The sequence below is a fragment of the Acartia tonsa genome, chromosome 10 (assembly GCF_053477335.1).
Source record: "Acartia tonsa isolate MP-2025a chromosome 10, ASM5347733v1, whole genome shotgun sequence".
NCBI lineage: Eukaryota > Metazoa > Arthropoda > Copepoda > Calanoida > Acartiidae > Acartia > Acartia tonsa.
This window is the reverse complement of record NC_137269.1, coordinates 27,876,416-27,900,056: the sequence shown is the minus strand read 5'-3', so window position 1 is coordinate 27,900,056 and position 23,641 is coordinate 27,876,416. Positions and strand designations below refer to the sequence as shown.

General features: G+C 38.2%; 1 protein-coding gene across 3 annotated transcripts; it reads left to right on the top strand.

The window, feature by feature from the left end:
• Window positions 1-1,240: 1,240 nt before the first annotated feature.
• LOC145329774 (cysteine dioxygenase type 1) lies at window positions 1,241-22,142 on the top strand. Of its 3 annotated transcripts, none has more exons than XM_080174160.1 (8): window positions 1,241-1,345; window positions 18,854-18,927; window positions 19,245-19,294; window positions 20,003-20,082; window positions 20,602-20,722; window positions 20,963-21,077; window positions 21,434-21,505; window positions 21,876-22,142. In XM_080174160.1, the coding sequence occupies exons 1-8, from the start codon at window positions 1,288-1,290 to the stop codon at window positions 22,014-22,016; spliced, it is 711 nt and encodes a 236-aa protein (XP_080030286.1). In that variant the 5' UTR covers window positions 1,241-1,287; the 3' UTR covers window positions 22,017-22,142. The 3 variants fall into 3 exon arrangements, with proteins under 3 accessions (XP_080030286.1, XP_080030287.1, XP_080030288.1); XM_080174161.1 differs by lacking the exon at window positions 1,241-1,345 and adding an exon at window positions 17,309-17,721; XM_080174162.1 differs by lacking the exon at window positions 1,241-1,345 and adding an exon at window positions 18,122-18,301.
• The last annotated feature ends 1,499 nt before the right edge of the window (window positions 22,143-23,641 follow it).

The following is a 23,641-nucleotide window of genomic DNA, read 5'->3' as shown; positions in this document are numbered from 1 at the left end:
ATTAAAAATGGGGGGGCACCCCTAGGGGCGTAGCCGCTAGTTTTATGTATTTTGAGTATTTAAAAAAAAGATTATTACTGCAGTTTATTAACAGGGAGGGAGAAAACACTGAACAGTAAATTACAAACTTTCCACTAAAAGATATAATCTATACAAAATGGAAAAATACTATTATGTTTTGGGGTGTACAACAATTCATCGTTCATTGTCATAGCCCTTAAAATCCCTAATTCTTGCAGTTCTACTGAGGTATAATTTTTTTTAGTATGGCATCGAAACCGATTAATATCCGTTGGATTATATCCGGTTCTCAGCCATACTGAAGAATCATGTGTAGCATAGAATTACAGACAATTTTTCACGAATATTAAAATAAAAATCATAAAATTAATTCCAGTTTTAATCTTATAACTTTTCATTTTAATAACCGCGGAAAGCTGTTTATAATACGATGCGATAAAAAATTATTAAGGTTTAAGTTTCTTAATTTTATAAGAAACCTTTAATTCTGATATTATGCATAAGAAATTAAAGAAAATTGTCCAGTTAAAATCACTTATTTTGACATGTTTTGCCTTTTTTATGCATTAACATGTTGTGAATGTCACTACAATAAAAATGTCAATAAAAAATTGGACAAAAATTTGAAATTTGCCATAAAAATGTTAATCTTTTTAAAAACACAATTGATTTTTGTCTTTAAAAAGCCGGTGATGAATTTAAGTCTTGTAAATTATGCCATGTATGTATGTTGTTTTTTTTCTCATTGTTTACTAATTTGAAAAAAAGATGAATAAATGTTTACATTTTTGTTTGTTAATATTGACTAACTTTTTTATTTCACGAATAAATTAATAGGATTAAATTTTATTTTGTTTGTTTTTTTCTAATTCCTTTAATAACGATTACCTTGCCGTATTCAAGGTCTTAAGAAACATATTGAGATACTCATATTTTAACTCTTTTTAATATGCTTAAAATTATCATTTATCTGGATTCTTGAGGTGAGATCAACCCACTACCTTTAAAAGAGATCCAGATCGGTCCAGCGGTTAGCGAGTTCCTTTAAAACAATCACTTAGACAGACACACATACATACACTATTTTACTTTATAACGTAAAATTATATCTCGATAATTATCCCAATAAGATAACATTTCTGTTCATACATTATGTAACTTAAAAAACTCAATTTTTATTTTTTTTAAATCCAAAGATTTGAAAATAAATAAAAAAAATCTTTGAATTTTAAACGAAAAATCTTCGATTTTTTTTCCTGTTTTAAGATGTCCGTAGGGGTTAACATGAAACCAAAACAGAGTTGGATAAATAGACACAAAAAAGGTAATATAAAGGAACCTAACTGATATAGGAATCTTACTGTAAAGTATTGAATCGATATGACAATTCTAACATATTAAAATAAACAAAAAGAGCTAACCGTTACGGATGGACCGAAATACCCTGTTATATAGTAAAGCTTCGCTTAAAAAAAGCCATACGGTTAAATCCTAAAAAAAATGTTATAGCTAGATTAGGACGACCTTAATCATAGACTGGCTTAGGAAATTTTACTTGATTTGTCCATGGAAATTTTTATACACGTGCGAGCAACTCACACATTTATGAGTTTAACCTGGTTGATTTGGATTTCCAAAGTTTACACATAGGACTCAGTGATCTAAAGGGATAAGACAATGTCCAATAAATTGATATACATCCCAAACAAAATAGCCCCATCTGCAGATTACAATTAGTGGTTTAAACCAATCAAAATTCAAAAAAAAAGTCATAAAAGTTGTGTAAAGCCAAAGACTTAGAAAACGTTATAATAAATCTTTGGGGACTAGAATAATAAAGAGCCCAATTTCCCCTCCCTCCCTGCCTAGGACCTCTTATCAGATTTATTTAAAACCTGTATTATTATCAAAAGCGAGGCTTTTCAGTTTTAGATGTCAAAATTAAATTTCCTTTCGTTTCAAGAACACATCAATGGCGGTCAGACTGCCTTTTTGCAGGTTTTTGGCTATTTTATATTTTTCACATTTTTCTTCATATCTTTGGTGTTTATGGTCCGTTTTTTTTAAATTTTTGTAGTTAAAAATATCAAAATTAAATTTCCCGTTGTTCTGAGCATCCAGTATGTAATTTACTTTGACCGTCAGTCTGTTAGTCATAGTACTGAAATATAAATAAATATTAAGAAATTAAAAACAAATGTTGAAAAGGTTTCGTGAATTTTTCCTAATATACATGCTTTTGTCAACTAATATCTAGATTCTTATTTAATTGTTTATGCTTCGCTACTTATGGATGTTGTCATCCTTGTTTATAAAATATTTCATTTTTGCTTCCCTTAAATTAAACAAAATACATTCTTGTTTAATCCAACATATAATCCAAACCCGTGACTTTAGTGGTTTCTAACGCCATTGTATACAATCAATAACATAATCTTAAGACTTGGAGAGATATGTATTGTACTGTTACTATAAGTTATTTACAAGGTTTAAGAACCATCTTTCTAGTGCGCAACATTGGAAAGTTGAAATCAAAATGGAAAATTTTTGTCCAAAGAAAGAAGAATTGTAAAGGTTTCGTGTTTATTCCAACCAATCAAATATTTTGAGTAGGTCAATGGCTGACCAATTTTCTAGTGGAAAAACTTTTTAAGTTACAAAAGGCAGAAATTATCACTTTAGGTGTCGGTGTACAGTAAAATTTAGAAAGCGCATTAATAGTCCCCACATGATTCGGGATCCCGCAGGGATTGGGCAAATAGAAACTCCTGCCCCAACCCATATTTTTTACTTGAAAAACGTTTAGGTTTCTGTGCTCGATTTAAGGAAAAGCACCAATTTATTCTTATATGTCTCTCTTCTTACCTGGTAATGAGTTTTGGACAGGTGAAACTTATTGTTTTTTCCATTGGCTAATCCTTGTACATAATCAAGTGCATATAAAATCTAGTTTATTTTGGTTCACCAACCAAGGGCTTGTTTAACTTGTTTTATTTTTATTAAAAACAAATTATGGTGCTACGATTCAACAAAGGAAATTCTAAGTTATATTTTTGTCAGGATCATTCTACTTTTTCAAAACTAAATACTAGTACATAGTATATGGCTTTTATTAATTGATTTATTATTATTACTTGGATCTTACACCAGATTATCATGGACTCTCAAGTGAAACTCGTAGCTGGCCAAAAAAAACGATAGCCCTAATCCACTCACTTTACCCCGCCCTTCCTCTCCTACTGGATGAACGAAATAACTAACAAGTAATGTCCATGTTAGCAACATAAATAGGCAAAAAAAAAATTCCCATGTCATAATATCCACGTATATTCTATATCCATTCAATTATCACCTAAGATCACAAAATAGTCCCTGATTTCAGCAGGAAGGATATTTTTTTCAGAAATTGTATTTTATTTCAATTTTCCCTGACTTCAATAAGCTTGAAAATATTATCATTTGATATATTATTTGAAACTTACAACTTAACGCTATGCAGTTTAAGAGTTTAGTTTCTGGAAAATAGCCTAAAACAATGTGCAGCACGCCGTTTGCCAGAAGGCAGCCTTCGAATTCAAACTTACTGGGTTAAGCTTAATTTGCGTATTGGCTGGTTTTTATTCAATGGTGTTTATGTATTTAAACTTGGTATTTAGAAGAATAAAAAACATCTAGACTTGATTTTCAAGAAAATTCTCTTTTTCAGGCCCCCATCATGACATCATTTTATCATTTAACTTCGCCATATTGTTTTTATTTAATACGCTGTTAAACATTATTGATTATCATATTATTTTTTAATTTAATTTTTTTTTTTAAATGGTAGATCTAAAAATTAATTCAAACAAATTATGTAAACTAAGTAAATAAATTATCATATGCCTTTTCATGGTTGACTTTTCTAAAATATTTAAGCACAAAAACACAAAGATTTCGTGAATTTCATACTTAAAGACGTCCACATGATATAGATATATAAGGATGCTATTCAAGAAATGAATATTTTCCACAATATAAGGCATTTGACAGGAAAAAAATGGTGTCAAATTTATGCAGGGTGGAGGGGAGGGGAGGATATTACTACAAATGCTCGACCAAAAATAAATTTATACACCTATTTATTTTGCCATTCTAAAAATATGATTGGTTTGAGGATTTATAATCTCACTTGAGTTGTTTAATTTAAGAAGATCTTTAGCTACAGACACAGACATCCTGCTACCTTTAAACAAAGATTACTTGATGGGGGGGGGGATACTTCTTCAGTTATCTTTATTGTCTCTATATCGCGAAGGAACGAAGAGATTTATGAGAAAATTTGTTTTAATTATACCAGTGGCTGCGCCTTTAGCATATAAAGCATATAAAGACTCAGTATTTGAAGATTAAAAAATAGCCTAAAAACATCCAAAGACTTAAATCTTTGAACAAAATAGCCTAAAACCACTCTGGGACCTATGTAAAGCTTCCCTGAATTGGAAAATTCAATTAGTTCAATAATTATCGAAATCTTAAGCTTCAGACAAAAAAAACTTTATATAATAGATTAAAGGAAGCCTGCAAGAAATACCACGCTTTAACTGCTGAAAGACTGCCACAAGTAGACCATATACCCCAAATTTGAAGCCTTCAGCTTCTATAACAAAAAAGTTCTAGGCATTTTAAAATGACATTTTATGTACAATGAAAATTTTGAAAGAATTGCAATGCTCATGTTGAAAACTTTGAAAATAAACTACGTGGCTCAGAAACAAAATTATAAGCTTATTTTTGTCATAAATTTAGGTTTCCAGTAACTAATTATATTTTTACAATAAAAATACCCATTTTTATAGTCAAAATCATTAAAAAAAATTAAGTTTTACTTGCGTTGTACCGAATGTACTGTAGCCAATCAGAAGGCTGAATCAGCTTAACAACCAATCACAGCTGAGCTTGTGTTAGTTTACCCCTTTGTTTCCGCTATGATTTTTGTTTAAAAATGCAATTTAAATCGAATTTTTTCATAGCTTTTGACTATGAAATGTGGTGTTTTTATTGTAAAAATGTAATCAGTTACAGGCAATCTAAGTTTCTGACAAAGATAAGGTTATAATTTTGTTTCTAGGCACCGTAATTTAATATTATTTTTTCTTTTATGAGCATTGGAAATCTTTCAAAAATTCCATTGTACATAAAATGCTATTTTGAAATGCCTAGAACTTTTTTGTTATTGAAGCTGAAGGCTTTAAATTTGGGGTATTGGGTCTTCTTGTGGCAGTCTTTCAGCAGTTAAAGCGTGTTATTTCTTGCAGGCTTCCTTTAAGATGAATTTTCCTTTAGTAGTTTAGTCCTTGGTTTTAAAGTTTTCCGAATGGTTTAAATTCGTACTTACATGTAGACATAGAAGGACAAGCCTCCAAATTAAATGTGGTATCCGCCTCGGTTAAATGGCAGACACCCGAGTTCAAATGACTACGGCAGTGCGAACAGACGTGGACACATATATTATAGAGAAGCTATGCTTCTCTAGTAATCACTAAGTAACAAACAGAGTCTATTCAGTTGTTCCTTTATTCAGGGTCTAAGGTTTACTAAAGTTATATACAACAAACAATAAATACACAGATTGGAATAAGTAATCATAAACAGAATCAATATAATACATATACAATAATCAGTTTGGGCAATAATGATCCCCCATCCCTGGAAAGGGTGGGGGGGAATTAACAATACAGCTTAACCATAATAAGGCTGTCAAAATCTATCATTAATTTTAGGCATAGGGAGGGGGTCGGCTGACCCCTTCTCCAGGACTCGGGGGAGGGCCCTCGGCCCTTCTCCAAACCCAGGTCAGGGTTGCCATAGACATGGCTCACGGCTGCCGAATACCACAACTCTCCCCTCGGAAGGCTGGGAGGGGGTTTCCCTGCCAGACTTCCGACAGTGGTTGAGGCCTTCGGCCCGCTCCTTAGGGGCTAATATATATATATACAAGCGATAATGATTCAATGGAATCCTAGTGGTGATTTTCAGGGCTGATGGGCCCCCAACGTGGGATAGAAGGTAGAGGCTGGCTTTTGTTGGACACGTAGCTCGGCGCCAGCAGGTGTCAGGTTGGCATGGGGCGCAGCCGCTGCGGGACCGGTCAGCAACGGGGCATTCTGGTTGTTGTTGGCAGCAGCTGGGGCACTGGCTACCATGTTGACCGTCTGGGCGACAGCCTGGCCTCCCGAGGGGCCGCGGGGCTTTCCAGAGTGTGGCCCAGGCCTGCCTGGGCGGTCATTTCCACTATCGGCTGATTGCATGGATACCATCTCCTCGGCTGCTTCCCGGCCAATAGGAATGGCATCCCAGTCCACTGAAAAGTCCCGGTACTTGGCATGGGTGAGCCTGGCTCTGGCCAAGGCCTTGCGATACAAGGTTGGGTGGTACAGGAATACTTGTGACATCGCGTTCATGGCGGCTCGTACACCTCCTTGTGCGGCTGCCAGGGAAATGATGGTTAAGTCTCCCAGCAGCTTGAGGATCAACAACAGCAGACACAGTATGGCTGCGCCATCTCCCCACTCGTGAATAGCCTGTCTGAACCCAGCCCAGACATCCAGGGTTGCTTCTCCTTCCTCCGCCAGTCGGTCAATATCGTAGGACACGATCCCATGGTCTCCGGTGGCTGAACAGCTACCTTGCTGGACGCATGAGCCATACAACAGGCCGGTCAGCATGGCGGCCTTATACGCTGGAAACGCTAGTAGCTGCTGCCAGTCGTTCAGCTCGGCCTGCGAATACAATCCTCCCAAGCTGAAGTCATCCAAGGGCTTGGTCAGCAGCTGCTTGGGTGTATCCAGTGGGGGCGGCCTCTTCTTAGGTGCGGGAGTCAGCTCTATCCATCCTTCCTCAGCGTGTAGAGTTAGGGGGTAAGTGGAGGAGCAGGGAATTTTGGTGGCGTGGCCGCTATACACCTTTGTCACGGCATCTACAAATCCTGTGGGCTCCACCGGCACCTTGTCCCAACATTCATTGCTCTCCCTGACCACGTACTTATTACGTTGGCAGGTAAGCTGGAGCAATACATCTCCCCTCAAAACAGAGAACGTGCTCCCCTGGACGCGCACCGGATGGGCCGGGTCTAGCTGCTGGAGCTTCCAGCAATTGGCCGCTACTTCTTCTGCTGCTGTGCTTCTCATTCGAGTTTCCAGGGTAAATCCGATGTAACCTGCATGTATCTGGGCCTGGAGGGGGACATCCACATCCCTGGCCGATACTCTGGGCAACGCTGCCGCGGCCGGGTCGGCTGCCACGAACAATGCTGGGTGGTTGGTGGCATGGGCCTCAAAGTCGCAGTTCACTATTGAAGTGGGGGTAGTCATGTTGATGAAGAATTGGGCTTGATGGTCAACCAGGAACGCATCCATCACCAGGCTGGGCTGGAGGCTGCGGATCAGCCTCAAGGGGCAATCTCTCCCCAGGTGGTCCCACACGTATGTGGCCTCTCCAGTGATACAGGACAGCTCGGAATGGGGACACTCTAGGGTCAGGTGGTCAGACTGGGACTCCACCCGTCCATTCTCAACTACGTAGGTCTCTTCCTTGACCAGCAGCCGTCGCTCCTGGAGCACTAATTCATTGCGGTACAGCTGGCCTTCGAAATGGACGTCCTCCCCTTCACAACCCACCCCCTCGGGGCTGTTGACCAAGGCGCCCACCATATCGAGGGTAAAGAACAGGGGGTGGTTCAGCTGGAACGTTAATGGCTGGGTCTTGCCTGGCAGAGTGTAGACTCGGTTCCTGGCCAGGTCTCGGCACGTTTCTGGGTCAATCTTGGTTGGCCGCATGAGGGTGGGGACCGAGGTCACCTTTAGGTGGCCCCAGACTCCACACCTAAATGTCCACTGGGACACTGCGAGTTGACAGCTATATCCCGTGGTCTCCCGAATCTTGACTTGCTGCAGGACATGTATCTCATGGCCCAAGGGCACCTCCTGGTGTAGCGGCTCCTTGCTACACATCTGCTCCTTGTTGTAGGCGGTGACATGGGTGGGGTTGGCACAGTCCCACCCTAACAAGACATAGCTAGTTGTAGGCCACACAGCTGCGAGCAGTAGGCCCCACAGGACCATCCACCAGTGTGAGAATCTACCAGACAGCCATCGACCTCGCGCACGCATCTGGGGATCCTCGGCTCGGGCCACAACTGCTTCTTGGGGCTGGACACTGCTGGGCTGCTCCTGGCTAGATATAAATTTCCATTGAGTGTTATCCTTGGACGCCCGGGGCGTCCCGATACCCTCCCCAATGACAGACTGACAGGCGACTGGCGCCTGCCTGGGTGTCGGCTCCCCTAGCCCCAAGGGGTCCCTTCCCTCGTCCATGGCATGCCCAGTGGCATGGGGCTGGAGTGCATGTGGCACAGGCTCGCCCTGTATTACATCCCTCCCCTGCCCTAGGAACTCAGGTGCATGTGGCACAGGCAAGTCCTGATAACCCCAAATCTCAATCTCCCCAGCCTCTGGTGCGGGAGGCACAGGCAAGGCTGGAGGGTTACAATACTTTGGATACAATACATTTGTCAATTTTAACTTATCCTGGCTCAGTTGAGAATGGTGGACCGCTGGACTCTCTCTGCTGGCAGGGGGCGCTGGATGGTGTATAGCTGGACTCTCCCTGCTGGCTGGTGGCGCTGGATGATGGATAGCTGGACTCTCCCTGCTGGCTGGTGGCGCGGGCTGACTGGGGGTGACGGATGTCACCCCTCCCTCTGGGGCTGCTGGCTCGTTCCAGGGTCCAGGTATCTCGGTGGCGGCGACGGTTGTCGCCCCAGGCACCAGTGTGGGGGCGCTGGATAGCACCCCCCAGTCCTCGCAGGTGGCGGCGGCGGTTGCCGCCCCAGACATCAGCTTGGAGGTGCGGGGGCGCACCTCTCGTCCTTCCCACGTGGCAGCGCCGGATGGCGCCCCATACATTGACTCCGATGCGCTGGCTAGCGCCTCTTGCCTCTCTCGCTCAGCGGCCGCCAGGGCCTCCCCGTACACTGTCTCGGTGGCGCTGGGTAGCGCCCCTCCGCTCTTGCTGGGTAGACTCGGTCTGGCAGGCCCCATCATGTTGAGGCTGAAGGGTTGAGGCCTCAGGACTTCTGGCTCCGCAATGTTGGTTGGCTGCACGAACTCCGGTCCCAAGTGGTTGAGGCTGAAGCCCAGGCCAACCCGGTTGGGTTCAGCCGTTCCTCCTAGCACGTTGATCCTAGCTGGGACGGTCCCAAACTGCGGCATTCCTTCGGATTGGCCCGCTGCGCTGGGGGCGGCTGCTTGCTGGAGTGTTGCTGGGGGCGCGCTCCCTTCCATGTTGGCTACTCTGCTGGGCTTTCCTGAGTGAGCGCCCTTGTCAGCTATGCGTCTCCGGCCGGCTACCTGGTCCCAGTCAGCCTTGCACTCGGCTGCCGTATGGCCTGCGTAATGGCAACGTTCACATTTGGCAGGACAGTCACGGCGTGGCTGGGTGCGTCTCTCTTCTAGGCTGACCTCCATAGGCGTAGGACAATCTCTGACTCGGTGGCCCTTCCCATGGCAGCAATAGCAGCGGCCTGGAATCTTGTCGTCTGGGGCAACCTTCCCCATCTGGTGGAGACCCGGAGCCAAGGCGCCAATCTCCATTGGCTCCGACTCATTGTATTGGGGCAACTGGACGCTGGCCGATCCCGTGAGCCCATCGGTGGCGTCCACTAGGCACACACCCTCCTTCAGCTGCTTGGTGATCATGGTCACGGTAAACATGGCTCGCCTCATGTACTCAGGTACCAAGGCGATCTCATGACCCATCATAACGCGTTTCACATTAGCGTTACGAATGCTGCGATTTAGTTCATCTATCAATAACTCCAGGTCTTCGTGGCTGTAGGCCTCCCGGTACAGCGCACACTTTGTGGATATGTAGGCTTGTATAGGCTCTGTCGAGTGCTGCCTGTAGTCTCTGAAGGCTTGCTTCAGGGTCTGAGACTCATAGGCTGGACGAAATAACATTTCACACTCGGCCTTGACTTGTTCGTATGTCAAGGCTTGGCCTGCCTCTCCAAACAGATGAGAGGCCATCTCCGCCGCTTGCCCCGCCAGGGATAGTAAGAGGGCGTTGCGGCAATTCAGTGTGTCATGGGGGGGCACACGGTAAGCCGCCCATGACATTTCTAGTCTCCGGATGTGGGAATTCCAGGATTGCTTGGGCAGTCCTCGGTACTCCGGCAGGTTACTCAGCATCAGCTTGCGGTACTCGGCTGGAGCCGGCTGGGGATCGTCCTGGAGCCATCCTTGGAGCTGGTCGCCTCCTTGCGCTTGTGGCTGCTCCATCGGGTCAAAGGTTCAGCGGCGGGACACTAAGTTTTAAGTCAATACTATAGGTGGTTTACACTTATGGCTTTCTAGCCTAGCAGCCAACACTGTTTATCACTAGGTTGGTAGTTTAAACTACAAAGATCTAAAATAGGTGTACACTAGAGTACTTGTCACTAGCTTCTGAGCTGTAAGGTAGGCTGGTAGGTGTAGATAGTTGTTGAGGGTCTGAACTGCTGTCAGGAACTGATTTGGTTTTCCTTATCACACTATAGATAGGAGGGAGGAGCTTGCAAGTCCTTTTTTTCTAAAAATATCTCTGTTGTATGCTATGGAGTAGCTCCGCTCCTGTGTGTGTGTGTGTGCGTGGAATCTCCTTTCCTTGCAACACGCCTACGCGCCGTCAGATTGCGCACACAGGTAAAACGCGCACCTATCCCTCAATCTGCTCTCTCATTGGTCCGCTTTATCTCCTTCGTCCGTTGAATTTTTGTTGTGTCCCAAGCTCCGCTGCGCGACCCGTAAATGGCGCTCTGTTCTCCCGGTCGCTATCTCCGCACCGTGGACGGACTTATTCAAGTGTGGGTAGAAGGGGGAGTGCGTGAGGGGACGGGGTAAAACCGTCCGTTCCCCCCTATGGGGAGGGGGGTGCTGCAGGTTTGAAGTAACTGGGTGGTGAGGTAATTGTGCCTTTTCCTTAATCCTGAGCTTATTGTTATGTCACCTCAATTGTATTTGCTTCAATTTATGGTGGGCCCCTCCCCTTCCGTTGGGATAAGGGGGTGTATTTGTCGTGCTGAAGGCTTGGGGTCAGATTGTTTACCAATGCATTGTTATATTACATCTAGGTTCTATTTTTGGCTTTATCACAATACACAACAAATTTGTTTACCAAGCCTTGCCCATAAATCTATTGTTCAGCTTTCACACCAGGGTGGTAATCCCTAAAATCTGATATAATATCTGTTTTTCTAGATGGGTGGCTGCGCTGTAGCCTCTCAGGATACTTGGAGTTAACGTAGTTTTTCTTCTGCTTGTTACACTACACTCGTATTTTCGCTCACAGCTCGCAGCTATTTGGCTTGTTTCAGCCCGTCGGCGGCAGGGAATGTCCCGTCCTGCAGCGCCGTGTATCCGAATCCGGCTGGTGGCGGCAGGGAATGTCCCTTCCTGCAGCGCCGCTGGTTCGGATCCTGCTATCTCTTGCAGTAAATGTTGGCCTATTTTCAGCCGTTTGCACTTATTTGGCCTGTTTCAGCCCGTCCGCAGGCCTGTTTCAGCCCTTGAGCGCTCAATCCTCCGTTAGATGTCGGCGCTTCTCGCGGTTCTCCGTCAAGTTTCGCTGCTCTCCGCAGTCTCTCGTCCGATTTCGCTACTCTCCGCAGCTCGGGTTCCGCCACACTTAGTGGTCTTTCGCTAGGTTTCGCTTCCACAACTGCCGGATACAGAGTTAGACCTTGCTATCCAGGGTGGGTAATTCAGGTTGCTTGTGTCAGTTTTGCCAGTTTCACTGCTGGGAGTACCTTAGCCTCAGCTGCGCGTCTGCTCTACACTTGTGGTTTGCCGTAATCTCACACAGCTGTCACCAAAAGTTGTGGTATCCGCCTCGGTTAAATGGCAGACACCCGAGTTCAAATGACTACGGCAGTGCAAACAGACGTGGACACATATATTATAGAGAAGCTATGCTTCTCTAGTAATCACTAAGTAACAAACAGAGTCTATTCAGTTGTTCCTTTATTCAGGGTCTAAGGTTTACTAAAGTTATATACAACAAACAATAAATACACAGATTGGAATAAGTAATCATAAACAGAATCAATATAATACATATACAATAATCAGTTTGGGCAATAATGATCCCCCATCCCTGGAAAGGGTGGGGGGAATTAACAATACAGCTTAACCATAATAAGGCTGTCAAAATCTATCATTAATTTTAGGCATAGGGAGGGGGTCGGCTGACCACTTCCCCAGGACTCGGGGGAGGGCCCTCGGCCCTTCTCCAAACCCAGGTCAGGGTTGCCATAGACATGGCTCACGGCTGCCGGATACCACATAAACACGGAAAAACAAGTAGTTGAACACATTAATAGTGTCTGACTGATTATGACGTAACAAAAAAAATAGCCAATGAGAGGCCACTATAAATTTTACCATTTGTCAATAACGGCCTCTCATTGGCTAATTTTTTTTTGTTACGTCATAATCAGTCAGACACTATTACTGCGTTTCAAGTAGTTCTGCTTTATCTAATGCACGGAAAAACGGTTGGTTAGTCAGTAAATGGCATTTGTATCCTTTCAAACTAAAACTTAGACGACAGTGTGCTTTTATAGGATGTATTTTATCATTAAAGAATGACTGATAAATTTACTATTATTTTAAAAGAATCTTTTAGTGGAAAATTTTTCCTATGTCATATATACATAAATTTTCTAAGATTGTACTTAGTTATTATGTAATAATGTTTTCATAACTAAATGGTATATACTTCCTTTTCAGAACGCAATTTATATTTGGTATTTAAATGTGTACTTTTCTTTTATTTTACAGATATGGCGAAAATGCTAAATTTAATTAGTTTTTTATCTGCACTTTTAAAATCTAGAATAGTTCAGGGAGGGAGGAAGGGGACATTGAGAAATATTTCTTTTCAGTATGACTTCGAAACCGATTAATGTCCACTGGATTAGAATAGGTTCTTCGACTCATACTGAAAAATCATGCACTTTATTGTATTAGAGACAATTTTCCAATAATAATACATAAAAATCATATAATCAATATTCAATACCAATTAATATTTGCTGGTTTTTATAAACACGTTCTAATTTTTTTAGAATTCTTTGAAATCCTGATTGGATGGTACAATCTCGGTGTAAAAAACATCCAACTACTTCATTATAAAAGTATGGCTGGAAACTACGCATATTCGCAGTAACACAATATTATATAAACGTATTTAGTTGATTTTAAAATAGTGCAGTTGATCCAAATTCATTTTATCATAATTCCATCAGGTTTTACTAGTTAGGTCCAGATGAGGTCTAGCAGAACAATAGAGGTAGATTAGAGTCTTTTCAAATCTTTATATTAAGTATCTGGTTGTATGTAGGTCCATTAGAATCTCGAAAACCGATTGGTCTAAAAATTTCAGAGAGATTTTTAATGGCCCTTTATGCAGATTTACAGCTAATGGGCTAAAGTTAAGAGGTGCAGTAACCTACCAATAGATATTAGACATGGGGAAAAAATATTCTTTAAAAAGATATTTTCCTTCTCATTTAGAAATCGTGGAATGGTACCCACCCATCTATTACCCTACTTGGGGTAAATCCAAAAGAAGATCAAACTAACAAGATGGTTAAAGAGTTGGGTATTTGATTTACCATTTTGATTGGTCTATCAGTAAATATATATTAGATATAGTTGTTATTGTCAAGTCTATCAGTCGATATTCTTTTTCTTGGATTTTAGAGTATCATTATTTTTTTTACATTTTAGTTAGAAGTCTTCATCATTTATATCATGGGTTATGGTAGGGACAGGCTATCTCAATTAGCGGTCATAGTAAACCAAACATTTCCAGATGAAATTAGATTTTTCCAGTTAAGCTCTACGATTTTTAATAACCCCATCTCTTCACTACATTCCAACCTATTTTAATTTAATTTTGTCATGTTTTCATATCATGCAACATCTCCCGTAGTACATTAGGAAATTTTATTTGGGGGTTGTTTTATTCTAAAGGGTGGAGTTATTCATAGAGGACAAATTTTTATAGATTAGAAATGGTTAAAAATTTAACTTTATATTTAACATTATTGTAATAATAAGAATTTAAATCAACCCTTACAGATGGTAGGGGGGGGGGGTCAAAATATGCCTCCCCCCCCCCCTCTCTAGTTTTTAATGTCAATTTTTTGTAGGTAAGATAGAGAGCTGTGACTTCATGACTTTTTAAATTTAGTAACTATACATCAGCAAGAGTGGATTTTATAAGAATATCTGGTCTGTGTCAGTCGTGGTCTCCAGTCAAAGTCAGTTAGGTGGCACCAAAATTAGAAAAAATTCTAAATAAATCTATATTATGACTTTTGTGGAAGATAGAGACTTAAATTTTTTTGGTGAATACTTTGATATATAAAGAACATATGAGAAAAGTGGTGTTATGACCGTTTGACTGCTCCCAGACTGATATTCTGACCAATTTTTTGTCCAGCTTTTACTATAGATATATATCATGAATATCATGGCTTCTATTACAGCTGTTTTAATATTTAGCAGCTGGTCACTAAAAAGCGGCTTGTAAGCAGTCTGACAGCCATGACTAGAAAAAGTAATTTTCTCTAAAAATGCACATGAACCACCAGAAAAAAAGATTATGTCTCTATCTGTAACAGGAGCCGATATAGAGGGGGGCATAATTTAACCCCCCCACCCAAAAAAATCTATTAAGGTGCAAATTGGGGCCTGATAAGGGTTAACACAGTAATTATTATCAAAATGGCATGATTTAAAAATTCAATATTTTTAGAAGAAAAGTTCAGGTTACTCTGGGGGATGAAGTATTTAACATAAAGATATGTAAAGCTTGACTTTTCTTCAAATTTATTTAAAATAAAAGTGTAATTATGTCAGTTAGCACATAAACCAGGCATTTACCTTTACCTCTTTTAATTATTTTAAATATTGGTTCCATTTACTTACTTTGTAACTACGTAAACTCAGACATATCATTCATTATTAATAGGATAAAAGTACACACAGTTAATTTAGTTGCTAGTGAAATGTTGTGTATAAATCTAGAACACTAAAATGTTTTATGCCCAAATCATTTCATACTTGAGAATATTTAGAGTGAAAAATTTTATATACAATGTATTGTAATATAGACTAACATAAAAACATGTATTCAATATAAGGGACTTAAATAAAGATAAGTTTTAAAAAGGATAAGTTTAAAAAACGATGCTGAGAACTTATATTTTCTCTCTCTAAGATAATTTTCTCTTATTTGAGATTACAAAAACACAAATGTAACTAGTATATACTAGAAATAATAATGCACCCTTGTTGCATGTCATACATTTATAGGTTACTAGCTAAAATCATTTAGTATGGAAATATTTTATAAAAAAAGATTTAAAAATGATTTTAGGTTTATCTTTATTTTTAGCATTATTTTGAATCTTTAATTGAATCAACTAATTATTCATCAAGAAAATACAAAATGGATACAATTGATTTGCTCAGTGTTTTTCCAAATATGGCCATGGGTTTAATTTAGCCTGGAGGCAGAAAAATTCTGGTCCTTCCTGTTAAACTTCTGTATGCTCTTTTCACAGACTATTCATTGTTATTACATAGACAATATATAAATTTCAAAAGGGTTAAAGTTGTTATTTTGTTCTTTTTTATCACATTATGATTTTATGTATGCATTACTGAAAGATCTTGCTTACCAATGGGTTTACATTTAAGGTTAGGGTTGCTAAAACCTTCATAGAAAATTCACCAATAGAAGATAACAGCTCATTAGATTTTTAAGAAGAAAAAAAAATTTATGTGTTGACTGGCCTTCCTATTCCCTCCCCTTCAATTTTAAAGCTGTTCTAAATCCCCTAAAAGTGTGGCCAATAATATAAACAGATTGATTGTAAACTTGAAATAAGGAAAAACATAAGCAATATTTTTCACTAAAGTTGACAAATAGTTTTGACTAAATTATGCTAATCAATCATCTTTTAATGTTGAAAATCTAACAGCAAACTGAAATATGGTATATTCCCTGAAGAGTAGAGCCCAATTTGTTCAGTTTTTTTCTGAGATCTTAAGCTTTAGACAGACAGACATTGTTCTACTTTGTATTATAGACTGGTGTTTTTGCCCCTAGCCTGGATGGAGGGGTATATTTTTTTGGGGGGGGAGGGGCGGAATGTCCTAGGGAAATAGCTTAAAACCATCACAGGACCAGTAGGGGGGTAATTCCCTGAAGAGTAGAGCCTGATCGGTTCAGTGGTTACTGGGATCTAAAGCTTCATACAGACATTGTTCTACTTTGTATCAGAGACTAGCATTTTCGCCCCTAGCCTCAAGGGCCTGTGACCCAGGAGGTAATGAACAGGGTTTGATTTACCTAATTTTTATCATTTTAGATTTAATTTTAAAAAATTGTTTTGCCCAAAATTATCACAGGACTAGTAGGGACATTCCCTGAAGAGTAGAGCCCGATCAGTTCAGTGGTTACTGAGATCTTAAGCTTCATACAGACATACGGACAGACAGACAAAGAGACATCGTTCTACTTTCTATAATACAAAGTAGCTTGATGTCTGTCTGTCTGTCCGTCTGTCCGTCTGTCCGTCTGTCCGTCTGTCTGTCTGTCTGTCTGTCTGTCCCTTAAGATCTCGGTAACCACTGAACCAATTGGATTCTACTCTTCAGGGTATATTTCTATTGGTCCTGTGGTGGTTTTAAGCTATTTTCTTGGGGGGGTGGGACACCCCCAACCCCCCCAAAAACAAAAAAATCTCCCCCCCATTTTTTTTTTTTTTTTTTTTTTTTTTTTTTGCTGAAGATTTCCTAGGTTCTTTAGGTTTTGTAGAAGATTTCCTAGGTTCTTTAGGTTTTGTAGAAGATTTCCTAGGTCCTTTAACGAATTTCACCTTATTTTTTTTGATCACCTCTTGGGGCAAAGCCCCTAGAGGCTAGGGGCGAAGCCGCTAGTGTATTATAAACTAGCGGCTTCGCCCCTAGCCTCTAGGGGCTTTGCCCCAAGAGGTGAAAAAAAAAATATGGCGAAAATCGTAAAGGACCATGTAAATATCCTTCAAAAAAAAAATTGGGGGGGGGATTTTTTGGTTTTTGGGGGGGTTGGGGGTGTCCCACCCCCCAAGAAAATAGCTTAAAACCACCACAGGACCAATAGGTAGATACCCTGAAAAGTAGAATCCGATCGGTTCAGTGGTTACCGAGATCTTAAGGGACAGACAGACAGACGGACAGACGGGCAGACGGACAGACAGACATCGTTCTACTTTGTATTATAGATATGAATTCTTTAAAATTTGGTGTCTTGAAAGAGCTTATTGATTTTTCCCCTCATGGCCTCTCTTTAAAAAGAAACTTCTTTCTAAATGTTTAGCATAACTAACTAAACTTTTAAAAATATTTTCCAATCTATACAATTTTTAATCTCTGATTGAGTAACCCGAATAAATAGTTTTATCTTGATATGAAAGTAAAGAAGTTAATCCTAACTTGTTCATTCTTATTGTGATAACGAGATTGGAACCATCTAATTTTAATTATTAACAGATTAATATTTAAATTGGAAATCATTACAAACTTTACTTGCAAGTAAATACAGAATAGCTAATATTTTATACATTTTAAGGTGAGAAATTTTTATCAATGCTTCTAGGAATAAATTATATTAAACAACAATTATTCTTTTATTTATAGTAGAACGGAAAACTAGAAGCAATTGAGCTCTCGTAATGGCTTTAAGTTATTTTGTTTTTTAATAATATTCTATTTGATATGACGTTTTGCTTATAAATTGTTCGTCTGCATAGGATATTAATGCGCAAATCAAAATAGTAGAGATCACTTTTGGCGTAATTAAAACCTCTTTTAATTACGGTTTTGAATCAGGATTTTACGAGATGTTTGTGACTGGGATTTATTCACAACAGCAAAAAAAGTATTTCTAAGATATCACAATCTTGCTTAACCTTTTTTTATTTTTATTTTTCCAACACCAATGCTTATTTATTTATAAGTTATGTGTCTTAAAAAAATATTCATGAGGCCATATTTTTGCTAGATTGGAAAAACACTTTTTTTTATTTTCCATGGTTAACCTGTATTTTAACAAGTTTTTATATCTTACAATTTTGAGGACTATGACTTAGTTTGTTTTTGACGTTTGCTCCATTTTGACCTCATATTATTTATAACTTATTTATTTAAAGGTATTTATTTTAGTTCAAAATTTTTAAGATTGTAGTTTGTGCAATAAAATTGTATACTAAGAGGTTAACCTTTGCGGCAGATAGGCATACCTACGTGCTTAATCAATAGCTTAGCAAGTTGAAAATGTTTTGTTTAATATAATTGATAGTTATTGATTAGATTTAAAAAGGGATGAAAATTTTGTAGGGTCATAAAATTTGTGTGGATAGGGCATGATCTTTAAAACAGAACTCTTTATTTCTGATTGCTTTGTGGGAACATATGGCTTCGCCCCTAGTCTCCAACGGTTTTGCCCAAAGAGGGGGTGAAAGTAATACCCCACACTTACACCACACTGGAATTTACACTTAAGGATTACAAAACAATAGAATCCTTATTTTTTTGGGAGGGGGGGATGTTGGAGGTTGTGCAACTTACAAAAAAAGAGCTAAATTGGACCAGCGATTAGCGAGATCTTAATTTTCATTTAGACGGACAGACAAATATCATTCTAATTTGTATGCTAGTAAATTTAATAAGAAGTTTAGTGATTTTTCTGTTTATTATTTTAGAGATGGATTGTATGAAGAGTAAAGACCCAATTACATTTGATGAGCTTATTGAGGGATTATTGCAACTTTTTAAAGTAAGTATATTTTTAAAAATAGTATTGCTTAAATTTCTTTCTAATAAAACAAAATTCAATATTCTTGAACACTTCATACTTTCCAAAAAAAAATATTGGGTATATACCCTTTCGTGGCAATGCCTCTTAAGGGGCGTTTCTACAGAATTTCACAGTAGCCTTTCTCCTACTTCTAGCACCTGCGGGGGGCTCTAACCCTGCGTGGCCAATTACTAAACCCTAAGAGCTATACCAAAATTGTTTTTGGGACGGGGCCAAGTGCCCGTAGAGGCCGCTAGGGCGTAACCGCCGGTATATAATAAATTGTCAATTTTTAGGAAGGGAAGGAAAATGTTGATATTGATGAAGTAATTGCATTTTTCAACAGGTTGGCGCTTTTTTTCACATACAATTAGAAAAGCTATTCTATCATTCGAAATGTTTGTATGTATGTATGAAACCTTTTTAGTAAACACGATTTTCTCGGCTCTTATTCAAGATAGACATATGATTATGTCGGTAAAGGTTCCCTGTTACAATTAGCATTTAGTATACAATTATGGTTCGTTGGTCTGTCAGTCATGCCTTAAAAGAAACTAGCGGCTTCGCCCTTAGCCTCTAGGGGCTTTGCCCCAAATGGTTTGATCAACCTAATTTTTCGTATTTTAGATTTAAAAAGAAAAAGTAAAAAAATATTTTTTTCGGGGTGGGGGTATTTTTCATTTTTTGTGGGGGTTCGGGATGTCCCACCCCCCAAGAAAATAGCTTAAAATCATCACAGGACCAGTAGGTATAATCCCTGAAAAGTGGTGCCCAATCGGTTCAGCGGTTACTGAGATCTTAAGCTTCAGACGGACAGACGGACAGACAGACGGACAGACATACAGACATCGTTCTACTTTGTATTATAGATATATAGGTACATATAATTTATAAAGGTTTCGTGATTTTCTAATTTCTATACATTTATTTTTTTCTGTTTAGCACACTTTTTCTGTTTGTCTATCAATGATTTTTATTGATATTGCTTTTAAATAAGATACCAATTGCAATGTTTTAAATTTCTAATTCTAATACTTAAATTATTATGTATTAGATATGAAAATGACCCCGAGGATTGGAAGAAATTTGCTAAATGGGACAAATACAAGTACACTAGAAATCTTATTCATGAAGGTAACTTTGGCTGAACTTTTAAAGTTAGATAGATAACAAAAAGAAATGATAGATTGGAAAGATAGAAAGTTTATTTATTGCTACTATTTTTAATTTCTACTAATAGAAGTTATTTGGGATATCAAGTTTATCTTCTAATGGGGCGAAGGCTATCCCTGTAATTTAACACGGGTGGGAGATTTAATCAACCATCTATTTAGAAAAATACTAAGGTTTTCCGAAAAACAAATTAATCCTGTTATTACTATTGAAACATCTTGATACTTTAGGATATTTTTCTAGAGGTGATTTTATTTGGGAGATTGGGAGTACCCTTTTCCCTAAAAATTTAAAAACTTTCCTGGACCTATAGGAAGCTTTATTTTAAATGAGAACAATGTCGGTCTGGTTAGTGGAATTCTAAGCTACAGACACACACATGGGCAGATAGACATCCTGTTACTTTAAAATGAAGCTAAATGTATGTAGGATTATCCTATAACTTGTAAATAATTACTTGAATAATAAATTAAATTTTAGGAAACGGAAACTTCAACCTGATATTAATGTGTTGGCCTGAGGGCGCCATGTCTGCCATTCATGATCATAGTGACTCACATTGCTTCATGAGGGTTCTTGATGGAGAGGTCAAGGAAATTAGGTAAATACATAAATAGATATATAGCACAAAATTAGATCGATAGGAATAAGTTATATATTAGAGTATTGAAGGTCATAAGGTAATTGCCGAAAATTTAAACCCGTAGAGGGTTGTTGGGAAGTTTTCTCCTAGATTTTTTGTCAAAATAGCATTCTCTACTCCCTGGGTAATTAAAATATGCCAAAAAAATTCCTAATTTTTACCAATCTGAAATTAGTATACATCACTTATAAATTCCAGGTATAACTGGCCAGAACAGAGCTCTAAATCAGATGGAAGCCTGCAGGAGAGTAGTGTAACAAGTTTACCTTCTGGAAATACTCTCTACATGAGTGATGAACTTGGTATTCACAAGGTAATAATAACATAAGATGAATAAGATATAAAGGATAGATATCAGTACATTTTTTTAACATGAAAGATTACTCTTGTACACGATTTTCTCTTGTGTAGTCAAAACCACAAATCAAGATACATCAAACTGATTCAAACTTTCTTTTGTATTAGTGCATCTTAAAACCAAAAGAAAAAATATATTTCTAACAAACTATAAGAGGTCATTAAAAAGACATTGATTGATGGATTTAGACGTATCTTTATGACGTCACAAATGATACTTTCTAGTGCTTCACATTGATTGCATATTTGATATTTTTATTTAATTTCAAATTTGAATCTAAAGTATCCAATGATGATATTTTGTTTTTTTAGGTTGAGAATGCCAGCCATACAGATAAATTGGTTTCTCTCCATCTTTACTCCCCACCATTTGATTTCTGCAAGGTAGAAACTTTTTTTTATACAAAATAAAAATAAAATTTACAAAGCCTTAAAGATGTTATTTAGGTAGAATATATATGATAACTTATAAATAAGTTTGTCTGTTTATATATAATTTTATTTAAAGATCATAACGCCTTACTTTTAGATAGAAATATTATTCGTTTATCTTTTATTCTATAATACAAGGAAGTAAGATTTTTTTGTCAGAAGCTTAAGGTCTTTGAAAATGCTGGTCCGAATTGGTTGTACTTTTCATTGTGGCTTTAAAAAATGTCTTGTGGCAGGTTTGGGCTATTTTCCTGACCTCTCGACGCCTCCTCTAGAGGCTAGAGGCGTCGTCACTAGTTATTTAATATGATTAATTATTTAGGTGTTTGACGAGCGAACCTGTAAGAGAACCAACATCAACATGTGTTTCTACAGCAAATTTGGACAGAAACAGGATGTGAGAAAACTTATGAAACCCTCGGCACAGACCAATACAAATAATATTACATTCACCTGTAAATAGATCAATTATTTCCTATCATATTCATAATCAATAATCATTGTTGATAGCCCATTCATTTGATTTGTTATAGGGGAAAGCTATTTTTAATTGAATGCATTTTTAAACTTTAGACAATTGTATTACATATGTGATTAATTTGATTTCAATTGAAATATAATTTTTTTTAAAATCTGGATATTTATTCACAAATATTGATTTAAAACTAAATAAAGAATTTATATAATGTTTTTTTTAATAATATTATTATTACTGTAATTTCATAAATATAAAATAAGAGATTGCCTTCTGTGCTTATATGTACTATTTACGTTAATACATGGATAATATTATTGTGACGGGGATTTTTTGTTGCTAATATAGTCCTCAGATATTGGTCAATAAGTTCCTAAATGGCCTGAGGAGGGAATGGGGTAATGTTATAGGGTGGGATAAGGGGATATTAGCCAGCTTTTATCTATTGATTTATGTTGACTAAAGACTTTTTATAAAAAGAGGCCATGTCTGAAATGATTTTGACATCCTTTTTTTTCTGTACTTTTGTCCAGTATTTAATATTTGGTTTTGACTATATTTTTCTACTATTGACATTATACTTATTACTGATACCATTCTATGACCGGGCAAGCTCGTATTTTTAGTAGCTAGGCTTCTCTATAATTTGAAATGTCCGTCCGTTCGTCTGTCCGTTCGTCAGAGACAGAAAGGGAGAAACATGATTTTCTAGACTCCTAAAAAATAAAGAGATGAAAGTTTCAGTAATTAATTTTCTTAACTCCTATTCAATATAGACGGCTGAAATTTTCAGGGATTAAACTTTCACATTCTGAATACTTGTATCAAGTTCTATCAAGATTTGCTAATTGGTTGGGGTGCTAGTTCGAGATAGAGGGCTGATATTTTTAGGGATGAAAAAAGTTATATATTTAATAAGTATCAAAAAAGTGTATAATGATACCAGCAAAGAAAAATTGGGTTTCAAAAAGGCTAACCAAAAGCCGTGGATCACTTAAAGAGAGGAAATACAAACTTTAACGATTTTGTATAATTTTTTTTTAATTTAAATTTTTGTGTATGCGAACAACCTAGGTTTAATTTTTACGAATTGAAATTTTTGTGTATACGGCAAACAAATTGGGTTAAATTTGTACAAATCAAAATTTTTGTGCATAAAGCGCACAACCTGGGTTTAATTTTACCACAGAGTAATTAAACAAAGAATATTTTTTTTGAATATTTCTATTAAGAAGGGTTGACCTTCCATAACTAAAGGGTGAGCAAAAAAAGGCGTACCTTTTTAAAATTGAAATTGCGCGGCTTGTGTTAATAGTAGAAAAATGTTATGCATATCGTTAGAACCGCTATGAAGTCTATTTAGGAAATATAAAAACGATTCATGTGCTATGCATAGTTTAGGAGCTACGTGTTAAAATGTCCCAACTGACTTAAAACTTGACTTGCGAGTAAATTTTGGGACATTTTACCATCTGACTCCTAAACTATGCGTAGCACAGGAACCGTTCTTATATTTCCAAAAAACACAGTTCATAGCGGTTCTAACGGTATGCGTAACATTTTTCTACTATTAACACAAGCTGCGCAATTTGAAATTTAAAAATGTAGGCATC